This window comes from Opisthorchis viverrini (genome assembly GCF_000715545.1).
Source record: "Opisthorchis viverrini unplaced genomic scaffold opera_v5_654, whole genome shotgun sequence".
Lineage (NCBI taxonomy): Eukaryota > Metazoa > Platyhelminthes > Trematoda > Opisthorchiida > Opisthorchiidae > Opisthorchis > Opisthorchis viverrini.
The window spans coordinates 36,550-48,513 of NW_008752324.1; the positions used below are offsets into that span (position 1 = coordinate 36,550).

Genomic DNA, 11,964 nt, shown 5'->3' on the forward strand with positions numbered 1-11,964 from the left:
CTGATTTCCCTACAGGCGGAAGTGCAGAGAATCATTTCAGCGTGAAATTCGATTGTTGGGAATTTAATTAGCGAAAATCGTGACAGACAATCTCAATCGGAACGCCTATTCGTACGCAAAAACGTTACTTCAAAACTGGAGGGTGGTAACGAACGCTCCATTGACGAACACACACTAGCAATGGAGTCAGCAGCTGGAGCTTGTTGTGTGACATAACAAATCGGATTCATCAGCAAACTTTAGTAAATTGACCACGATTGCTGCGTTCGGTACCTGATCTGTTTTACCCTATTGCTAGAACAGTGAGCTTCACAGGATGTGTTATGGAGCAAAACAAACATTCGTACTTTGTGCACAAATAAAGGAGCGAATCAGAAGAAAAGCGTGTGCCATACTGACAAACGCATCTTGCAGTTCATCGAGCTGTTGGTTGAGCGTACGATTTTGATCCACTGCTTGACTGAGAGCCGTACGTTCGTAAGTTGCTGCGGCCAGCACGGAATCCCGGTCGGTTAACACAACATCCGTCTCGTGAACCTCGGCATCGAGTAGCTTAGACTTCAGTGAGACCGTCTGTAGAGGAGCGGAAGGTAGAGTTGGAAAGCGAAAACAGACTAGACGATAGGTGATATTCTCCGGAAATGTGGAGCTGGGGTTGTTAGAAACGGGTTGTATTGTCACCAAAAACAATACGGAAAAGCTTAGAGGCGATCGGGAAAACACGGTTCAAATAAACCCATCGATCGTTTTGCGGTATTTTCTGGAGCGGAGTGTATTTGTCCACACAGCTGCACACGGAGAAATTCTACTCATGTGGTCCCATCTTGATAATCAGTTTTTGTGAAAGAGGAGTCCAAGTTGCCAAGACTGAGCAACAAACACCTGACAAGAATTTTTCAGGAGAGAATTATTGTACATGATCATTGCCCAATTCTTTGAAAAAACAAGGCGAATTACAATCACTGTTGAATAAACTGACCGTCATCGTACCGTCTTTCGGCATGCGCCTTGCAAAGTTAAAGCGCCTGGATTTGCTTCACAACTCATGGTCTCCGAACTTACACCGAGAATTCAAGGAGAACCACTGAATTATTTGTGGGAACTTTTACATACCCCGGTAGGTGTGTTAGCTTTGGCGGAAGTGTGAGTGATGAAACAGGCAATGCCGAATGATGAGGATGACACGTTGAGCTTGAGATTGGACGGCTTGGATGGCTATCGGAGCAGGAAATTCCCCCCGGCAGCTTATCGCTTACGCGGGGGTGTCACCTTACTCCATCACAACTGTGTCAGCGGTTTTGCACTTCAGAAAATCCTGTTTTGTATGTGGCTTTTGGGCAGAAAATTTTGAACACAATCAGTGGCAGCAACTATCACCGGGAAGTTGGAACGTCATTATCCTGATACCCCTAGATCAAACAATACCAAACAGCACATTTCCCTAATGTTGTTCGAAGTAGTCCAGTGAAGCACGTGCGGAGTTTGAAATGACAATGTGACGGAATGCTCGGTTGTGTTAATTCGCCGAAAGTGGCGATTACTTCGAAAACATTTTGTCACCATTCAAAGTAGCATCGTCCGTATGCCCCAGGATGGGGAGATCACCGTTTCTTGCTGCGTTCATATAGTCTTAAGAGATGGCTGTTTAAAAATCATCTCACTGATGGTGCGATTGGTTGTTTCGCGATCGGTATTACGTTGTCATCTGTCTTGCTTGGCTTTTGTTGGTCCACTAAATACCAACCAGGGAAAAAGGGATAAAAAGACAGTATCTAGTGGAGCAAATAATCGCAAGCAAGACACACAACAATTCAGCACAGATTGCGGACGAATGAATCCCCTCACGGATAGGATGCCTTTACACAGCTGATCACAGTGGCGACCCAAGATACTTTTAAATAATTATTCAAACGCAAGTAACTGCGGAAAATCTCTAAACCACTCAGCAACGATATCACACGGAATGGTAAACATTCGCTGGGCTCCGTGAACGGATCAATTAACACTTGGTGGACAGCCGAAGGGACTGAAGCATAACTATCCCAAGTGAATGTGAAAACAATAACTTTTGAAGTGTTGCACCCTTCTAGTGCCTAGCTGTCATGCCACCCGAAGGAAACACGAGGTCTGAGATACTGCCAGGTTGTCCGAGCCTAGACAAAAGAAGTCAAGATGCGGAGGTCGGGTTCGAACCACGCAGCTTCCGGGCAGTAAGTTCGCACTCTAACCACCTTTCCAAAGTAAATGTGTAACAAGGACACTGCCCTCTGCATTTCTGGCGCGCGCTTACTTCCCCTCACACAGAAACAGTGAACGGTGTGTCATGACCCACTATCCCACTTGTCACAAGCAGATGAGGAATGGTGAACAAGAGCGGGAAGATTATTGTACCCTTAGCATGAGGATATATGGTCTACTCCTAATAAGTGATCCATTGTTCGGGGAACATTGAGAAAAAGTACAAGAAGGAGCTTTCCAGATACAGAGTATCGAGGAGTCCTCCTAAAGATTTGCGAGCTGTTTTGCTTGGGAGAGGGTATCCATGGCACGGCTTACTGATCGTTGTCTGCAACTTGTTCTTCTCAGAGGGTTCATCATCTGCCTCAATAGAAATTTACGAAATTTAATGAAAGTCCATACGAGTCTTTAGATGGGGACCTTATCAAGCAAAAGAAGACCGTATCGCTCAAGGAGGTGTGGTTATCCACATTATTCTCAGCCAGATGAAATGAGGCATTCAAAACATACAGCACATTGCCCCAACTCACCTCTTTCGTGAATCGTTGCATGTCGGACTGCTGCAGTGCCGTCAGATCCTCCGGCTTTCATAGCCGGGTGGACTCCATCGTCGCCGCACCTGCACTCGTTTGCCTCTCGTCCTCTCTATGTACGTTTCTGGTCGAATCTGGACTCGGGGACTGATAATGTACAATTTCCAGTTTACTTCCTGTGACAAAAAGGCAAGCAAAGTTACAAATCTAAGTCGGTTTAACTGAGGATGTACTATGTGACACAAATCTTTCGGCTTCTTCTACAAATCTGATGTGAACCCATTTGTCGAAGAACACGAATCCCTTGGGGATGATGACGCTCGAAAATTCTGTCCTGACAAGTTTATCGAAGTGGCTTTTCTTTTGAGAATAATCGGCCACAATAGAACCATCGCCCGATACCTCACAAAAGTAACCAACAACAACAAGGAGGAGGCCAGCGTTTACTATCTATCAGCGGTCCAAATCACGAAATCGAGAGAAGGCTCTCACTACTCACATAAGTTGAGTAGCAAAATTATCATCCTGAGAATGTGTGGCTGCTCAGGTTTACATAGAACAAACTGCCAGGGAATTGCACACCAAAATTGGTGAGCATAAAAGAAGGATAAACAAACCACCAAGGAAGGCATAAAAATACCAAACGCTAGTCAGAGATCCTGCGCCATTCTGAAGAACGCACACAGAACAATTCTCCCCCGTTGGACGCTGTTTTAGCCTGCGTAGCACATGGCAAACTATCGTAGTCGACGGAACTGGATGGTCTTCGTGACTGAATTTACTGCCGCACAACCAAATCCCGTTTTCTAATTACCCCATAACTGATTCGTTGACGCCATCCGATAACAGCAAAGCTTGTGAAGCAGACTCGAGACGCTGTTTCAGATGTCACGTTTAGCGACCGCAAAACAATAAAGCCCTTACACGCAACCCCCGGGACCTAATGTGATGCCTTTCCGAAGTCCCAAGTGAAGTAAGTTAGCAGGTGTGCTTCTGGCCTTTGAGATTTCTGCACTAACTTTATCATCAACACTTCCACTACAACCAACAGAGCTACTGAGGTATGCATTATTCCCCACAAACCCCGGTGATTCTCCTTGAATTGCAAGGAGCATGTGCAGACACTGCACGTCCTCAAGCATGACTCTGAACTTTGAAGGTGCACGGCATATGCCAGTAAATGGTCAGTGTAATCAACAAAGCTTTTGCTTCCCTTCGGCCCTTTAAAAATGAGGGCAGTGTCATAGGCGTACTTCATTTCAAAAAGGCTCTCACCAGCAACAATTTGAAGACCTTCCAACTCTCGTCCCATTATTTCATCCACGACAAAGTTGAACAAGAAAGTAGTTAAATTCAATGTCGGATACTACTTTCTATAGACGGGCTATTAAATAACTCGCCAAACGCTATCACCCATCAAGAAGTATGTGAATATATGGATCAGATTATGTTCAAAAACTTCTAGGGCATGCCCTGTTGAGAAAGTGCAGTTAGCAGCACTGGCTGATCGACAACCGAACGCGCCCTTGAAGTCACGGAACACCAAGATTGCGGGTCGCATGTACATGTGGCGTTGCCCAAACACTGCATGGAGTGTGGAGAATCGGTTAACTCAGCCTCTACGTGGTCGAAATCCCACTCGATACTCACGGGTCAAAGCGACACGAGTGTGTGCGCACAGGTTAAGTTTACACAGATCAGTAACCGGGCCCAACGTTCCTTAACCTCGGTGATCAGACGAGAACCAGTGTTTCCAAAATGGTATGGTCGAAGCCACCATTCAGCTTTAACATTCCTTCGGTGCCCAGCTGCCATTTCACCAGAAGGAGGCACGAGGGCTGGGAAACTACCAGGTTGCTCAAGCTTAGACAGGGGAAGTCGAGAGCAGTAGAGAGCCTGAGGTCAGTTCGAAGGAGCGAGCTTCCGGTCGGTAAATTCGCGCGCTAACCACTGAGCTCTCTCGCCCCAAATTTGCGCAGTGCAGATGCCCAAAGTTATTGGAGCAAACTAATGAAAGTGAGTCTAGCGCGCATCGGTGGGGAAACAGTAAAACACTCATCCAGAAAGCTATGTAATTCTTAGGTTTCGACTACGAGATTCTTGGCGGAATTCAATAAGCGTACCGTGTTTAATGTAGCCTAACGAGAATAATCGCACTATAGTAGAAGAAGGCTTTCCAAAGAGAGTGAAATGAACTCATATTTGATACTCTGTTCACGTCTACGCATCAATTCTGCGATACACCCCGTAGAGTTCGACTTTCGTACCTGTTAGCTGCGCGTTACATGCCGCTGGGTGTAGTCCGATAAAAATCATCCGGTACCATATTATCAATTAGAACAACATACTACGGGCACTGGAAGAAGTCGATAACTATTCCACTGTGGAAGTCAAATAAGAAACTCATTAGTAAAGATAACGAACCGAATTTTGGCAAAAAAACAGCGTCACAGTAGCAGTAAAACGTTTCATAATCAGTAGATTTAAGGCCGCCAACATTTTTCGTGACAACCGTTTTGGCAAACTCAATGCTGGTTATATACTCCGCCTGCTGAGTAGACAACAGTTTTGGTTTGTTCAAGAAGCGGTGTGAAGTAGCCCCAATATATGCATCCAATCTCCTTTAGAACAGCAAATGCTTTGTGTGGCGATTTTTACGGTGAAGTGAGAAGAATCTTTTCGAGAAGAGCCAGACATCTAAATTATTTTAAGCTTTAACGCTTAAAATGGTCCATTTTGGTCCATTCTCAACATGCAGTTCCGTTTCAGTTCAATCAGACTAGGTCGAAAAATTGAAAAGTCCTGTACCATGCCCTTTATACTTCACAATTTCCTTCTATACTCTTGTTGCTACAGACCAAACAGCCCCCGTGGCATAGCGCATCGAGTAGTTGAACACACTCACAAGTTGGCCATTGCGGACCACACCATAGCGCAATACGAATTACGCTGAAACAGTTTTTAATTGGCAAACGTGCTCGTACTCATGGGGACTTAGGGCAACTACTAGACAAATGAGGCATAGTGGAGGCCATATTTTCAGCTTCTCCAGTACAGTCACTGCATTCCCATATGTTGGTTCTGCAACCTAGAGTCATGTGGGATTAAGGAAAAATCTTTCACTGGACTGAGGCCATTTTTGTCATACTAAACACTCCAATTAAACGTCGGTTTTATAAACTCTTGTGATGCGTCAGCCTCAATCGGCGTTCCTCACGGCTCCACTTTAGGCGGTCTTCGTTCTGCGGTTGATTCGCTGCGCCTTTCAAGAAAAAGTTCTAAGGATCCCATCAGACCAAGAATCGTTGGGTTGCGGACGAACGATAGACAGGCAAAGCTGTGTAGCAAAGTCCCATTCACAAGGTCTCCACCACTATTTGAAAATACTTGGCCGAATGCCGTATTCGTTTGTTTGAATTGAATGTGTCCTTGCGTCCTTGTCCTTGTTCGTGGCGGAGGAAAAATTTTCTAAATATATTGGTAAACACAGCTAGGTTTCAACAGAAGGTTAGTCAAAAGCGTATGATAATCAACACACATTCGAGACTTTAGAAAGTAGTGTGCGTACAGTTCCGTGCATAACCAGTGTGTTTCACTTTGGATAATCGCTAAGTAACGCGCTATAATAGTTACGTCGCATCTCGAGTATTTGGAACTCTGCGCGGATGAACGTTGGAGCCACTGCTCCATCAATCTCAGATTTTGTTTACATTTGTCGCTTCTGCGGTTTGGTGAAGAGTCTTCATCTCTCGAATACATTTCGTCCAACTGCCATGTTACTGGTTTAATTTGCAGTATTTGCTCTTTGCTTGCTGCTACACGACAATTTTCCCTAGTCACACGCCATGATGGGTATCGTAAGCCATGCGAATGTTGTCAGGAAACCGCGTCAGCCCGTGACATCGAGCGGAGCCCATAAGAATCTGATATACAGGGTGTGAGTTATCTTAGTACTCATCGACGTCCACAACTATTTTATTTTATCATTTATTTTTGAAGAGCATGGTCACAAACATAAAAAGTGAATGCAAGCTATGAATGCGAAAGAGTAACGGGAGAATATGGGAGAAAAAAATGAGAAACGTCTCATTCAAAATCATGCCAAGGACAGTGCCAGTCTGATGAGGTGAATCCCAAAGTATGTAAAGATTTTGGCATGGGAACACGCGTCTAAAGACCAACAACCAAAGAAAGGACCAGCAATGGTGAATGATCTTCAAGGCGCAGTGTGCGCTAGCACGGTCAAGACTCGCACATCAGGCACAAAGTGTCCGTCATACTGGGTCTGGTGTGGGATTAAATGGCAAAAATGTACATTCAAAGCCATGTGCCACGCATAAAAGTGTCTTAAGTACGCAGAGAGCCCACAATGGCAAGCAAACACAAGTCACTGCCTGCGACCTTAGGAAGTCCCAGTCCAGTAACAGCCTTAGCGGATTGAGGAAAGCATATCCCTCGATAAGAGATGATCATCGGTTGGTGAACCAAAAAGTCGATATCACAACCGATGGCATGTAGGGTTGAGATTATGGCGAGGGAATATTCATCAGCACCATACTTCTGCTACTTCTAATTCCACACTGTCTCTCCACGCCCATCCGAAACTATGCTACTACTACCACTACTAGTTAACGATAATCTAAAATGTAGTAACCAGAAGAACGTAAAGGTAATTTTATAAAGCAGTTAAACATAAATATAAAGCCAATTTATGGAAACCTACAAATCATGGCTTATCGGTTTTTAGGATGCATGATTCGTATTTGTTTTCTAGCATTCTTTCCACCCACACTGAGTCTTTGACAGGCGTCTGACTTTCAACACTGTGTGTTGGTAACTTTACAGTTCCTCCCCTCTGATCAACACTTTCCATGTGCAGTCTACTACTTTGTCCATTTCAGTCACTCCACATTCAACTCCGTGCTTGCTGTCTTAGTCATTTTAACGCAGAGGTGGACATTGCCTCACCCTTATGCTTGTGGAACGCTGCTTAAATAGAACTGAAATACGCGCTACGACGAGAAAGAGATTCGCCCTTCCAAATTAACGTCTTTAACAAAGTCCAGGACAGAATATTTCGAAGATCCTCAACCCATAGTATATAGGTCCGAACAATGTGCTGATATGAAACACAGTGTGAAACACTTCGGTTCCCCACAGCTAGGTCGGCTTTTCTCTTCATAGTCCGTCAGTCACACACTTGATGAAGAACACACTGGTGTTAACGTGGTACTTTCGTAAACGAGAATTTCAGGCTATTGTGACTAGGAACTGAGTATAATTCATCAAAGCTGTGCATGTTTTTCACAGCTTCAGACAAAACAGAACTCAAATTGTCTCTCGTCCAGCAGACCGTTTATTAAACAGTGGGTACTTGCACAACGAAATCCTGACCTAGACAAGTATATTGGATGCGCGTACGGGTGGAATAGTTAGTAAGTGGCTTCCTAAAGGAGCTTTCCACTGTTTTACCCAGTTGATGGTATTTGAGGGCGATAAGGTTAGAGTATACAAGAGGACTTTTCAATGGAATATCAGAAAGTCAGTACACTAGTTATGCTGTATCACCCTATTGTTAGCGGAATTTTCAGGTGCGTAGGTGTTCCCCCCAAGCAACTAGTGCCGGCAATCAACTTAACACCAGTTAGGATGTTACCGATCGGTGGCCATTATCACAAGAGCTACCATATCTGCTCACAGTGTTCCAGATTCCCCAAACCACATCCAGTTTGTCTCACCGTCGGATAAGATTTTAACCAGAAATATACAAAGAGTCTCTCTCTACAGGCTGCAATGTCGCTATACTCAGGAGTCTTCCATTCCTGAGCTGTGTATCCAGTGTTTCATTTGAAGTATGCAAAAATCGTATGCGCTCGTCGGTGACTGAATTTCTGGTGGCCTGATTACAGAAACATGAATACATTCGGTCATTTATTTCGAATCCAACACATGTGCAGTGCGATCATAGAATTATACTCTCCTGTAATGTCTAGCCGGCATCCCAGCTGCTAGACATTGCGTTGACTCCCGTTTTCATTAAGTCTTTGCGATTACTGAATAGACATCCTTCAACTCTTTTGAGATTCTGAATACGCCATAACTAACTAATCCCCACCATCATATCAACTTTTGCATCCGGACAGTGTAGTCATCTTTCCTGTTGGCAATTATTATTTCCCCTTGGAACTTTTTGTCAACGTATGCGGTGCGCGCATTTACAATACCGTCTCAAAATAATGAAACCCTACACCAGCCCATAGGTTCCAGTTCCCAGTTGAATCAGAAAACCTTTTTGCATAAATTCACGTTCTTGTTGCTGATCGGAATAATTTTGGAGGCTCCCTCAATGAATCAGGAAAAACAGACCTACCACGTTATCCCCTGCGCCCCACCGGGGCCAGGAAAATTGGGCGAGGTGACTGGTTTTCATGCGAATTCACGCTCTACTCTAGGAGTTGGACGTAAATGTTCACTCCAACATTCATTGATTGAAATTAACAATTAGATTAATTTTTGACCATTAAAAATTCTACGACAGATTTACTTTGAACCGTTGTGGAAAGTTTGGCATTTCTGCAACCTGCCAATTCATTTGGCTCAATTTGAATGACACTGGATCTGTTATTTTGCGCTGGTTTCTCATCATACGGCTTCCATTCAATCAAAGATTACGTTTCGTTTACGCCATCGTATTAATTCTTGCTAGTCGTAAAACACACTTTTAGGCTATCCCTATTTTCTGAAGAACGAAATTTCAGTCAGTGGTTAGCAAGCAGTGCTGAACGTCACAAGATATTTGCCATTTGGAGACAGGCAGATAGAATGTTCTGCGTTTCACCAGAAATGTATGAATTCATGTCCAAGGTACACAATATTATTCGTTAAAAAAACTCTCAGTCAGATGATGGAGGCCCCCTCTAAATTATTCCAGCAAATCCCACCCGTGCGTTGTCCACGTCAAACACTGTAACGTGGTGTCTCAGAAACGATAATCCCAGGATTGCTTCGACTGGCATAGATGGGGGGATCGCTTGTATTCCTGGTTGGCACAGAGTCGTATCAAGCTGGTGGATAAAAAGCAAAAAATACCAATAAAATGTTTGGTATAATATTCCAACAAAACACCATTTGCAGCTTCTCTCAAGCATATAGCAAAAGCGTGGTGATTTAACGTTGTATGACTTTGAATTTTGAAAAATTCGCTCAACCGGTCATGAACTAATTCAGTGGACCGTATTGCAGTGTTTCGTCAACTGTTGTGATTACTTGATGACGTTTCAAATATCCTCTAAAGAATGTGTGAGTCTTCACTTTTCAAAACCCCTGTGCGTGTGAGATTTTAACTTTTATACACACTGACTGGTAATCGTTTAATTTGTTTGCTAATAACCGACTTCTGAGAGAAGGGCCTCCCTCCATTCATTAGATGTCGTAATCATAAAAAGGAAGGAAGTTCCATGGTCACAACTTTTTGAAGATGGTGATGTGTGGGTATTTCCCGATAAATTTGAGGACTTTGAGAATTTGGCTGGACTGGAGCTGAAGTAGGGCATTTTGGCCACTTCTAGGTCCCCACTCACGGGTCGAGCGAAAACGGCTTTGGATACAGCCGGAAGCGGCTATGGGAAGATAGAGTGGAGAAACAAATAAAGCCCTTGCAGTGAGTTTTCACACATAACCAAACTTTCAGGTGGCCGCGTGATGACTCAACTTGAACACGATAGCACCTGAATGCAATCCGACGGTGTTCCTCGCCAGTCAGCAGCAGTCGCTGAATCGTGCCTTGGCGGGAGTGCAAGGAGTGCCGCGCCACCTGTTGTTGTCCGACCAGTCCACTGAAGATGTACAGCTAGCGCCTGGTGCGCAGCTGCGGTTGGTGGGACCAGCAGACAACTTGTATAAAAACGCTGGTGCATCCAGCATGGTAACCAAGTTGCTGTCGTCGGATAGGTAAGATGAATCGTCAGTTAGGGATCGCAGATCAGCTGGAGAGACTGCCGCCATTAAGAGAGAATAGCGGAGACACGTCCCAACGAAATGCTGCTAACATTGTGGCATGCATTGCCATTTGAGGAATCACTGTCGCCGTATCCTGCCACATGTCAAAAACAACAGTTTGGCCTAACCCTCTCCTCAAGGGGTGTATGCGATCAGCGGTGTGAGAGGTCACGGAACGGACAGTTATTGAGGTAGACATGTGCAGTACCGTCAGGGCTATCATCAAGACAAAGAAAGAACAAGACCAAATGGAACCCCCGCGCGCTGGTCGTAATGGCGATGGGTAGATGGCGACTGAAAATCAACAGCTTGTCAATGCACTTAATGAACGCTGATGAAAGGTCCACAAAGCATGGGTTTCTGATCAGCGCCAAAAAACAAGCACAGAAAGGATTAGGTTTCCTCGGGAGCGCAGAATCTGTGAACCTTTGACTTCTGTCCACCCTCGCCCAAACGATTGCAAAATAACGCTCGCTTCCCTCCAGCTACAGCTGCATCTTCTGAACGTGGTCTATAAACTGTTCCAACGGATGTTAAAAAGTAGCATAACTTCGTATACCAACAGCACATACAACTCATCAGATGTGGCTGTAAAGAAGATGAACGAGGAATACTGATTAGTATGGAGTTCAAGCGTACTAAGGCGTATTTGGGAAGCTGGCCTGTCGATGAATAGAGGCAAGAAACAAATCACTCAAAGTTTGGTGACACTTCTGGGGCACGAAGTGTGTAAGGGAAAGAAGAATTCACTGCCGAAAAGCTGACAATGATAAAGGACCGCGCAGTCCTAAATTTATAGCCCAATTTATAGTAGTTTGTTGGACAATCGGTGAATATAGCCGACGTGTCAAGGATTTCAACACAATTTCTGCTCCACTGATCGACGTAAAAATCGGGAGCTCGAATGGACAAGGGAAGCGCTTGAGGCATTTGAGCGTATCAAAGCGTAAATGCCAGAGTAGAAGTCGATATTCAAATTGCCGAGGGTGGAGGAGAATTGTTCTGTTGCAACGGACGCTAGTGACCTGTGTTTCAGTGCGGTCACCGGGCAGACGCATCGGGCTATCGAATATACTAGCTGTGTCCTGATAAACGCTGAACCAGGGTAATCGCCTATTGGAAAAGAATTCCAAGAGATTGTCTGGGCCCTTATTACGTGGGTGATATAGTTGCTGGGCAGAGGGTCTCACATCGA

At 44.6% G+C, this 11,964-nt stretch overlaps 1 protein-coding gene across 1 annotated transcript in view; it reads right to left on the minus strand.

Annotated features, from left to right (window-relative positions):
* The window catches only part of T265_15615 (hypothetical protein), a gene marked incomplete at both ends in the record, with an annotated part of 4,288 nt that extends 1,499 nt beyond the window's left edge, over positions 1 to 2,789 (minus strand). Inside the window, 2 exons of the mRNA XM_009178771.1 lie at positions 404 to 573; positions 2,769 to 2,789. Coding sequence (XP_009177035.1) covers positions 404 to 573; positions 2,769 to 2,789 — 191 coding nt within the window. The remainder of the gene's footprint in view (positions 1 to 403; positions 574 to 2,768) is intronic.
* Positions 2,790 to 11,964: the final 9,175 nt, after the last annotated feature.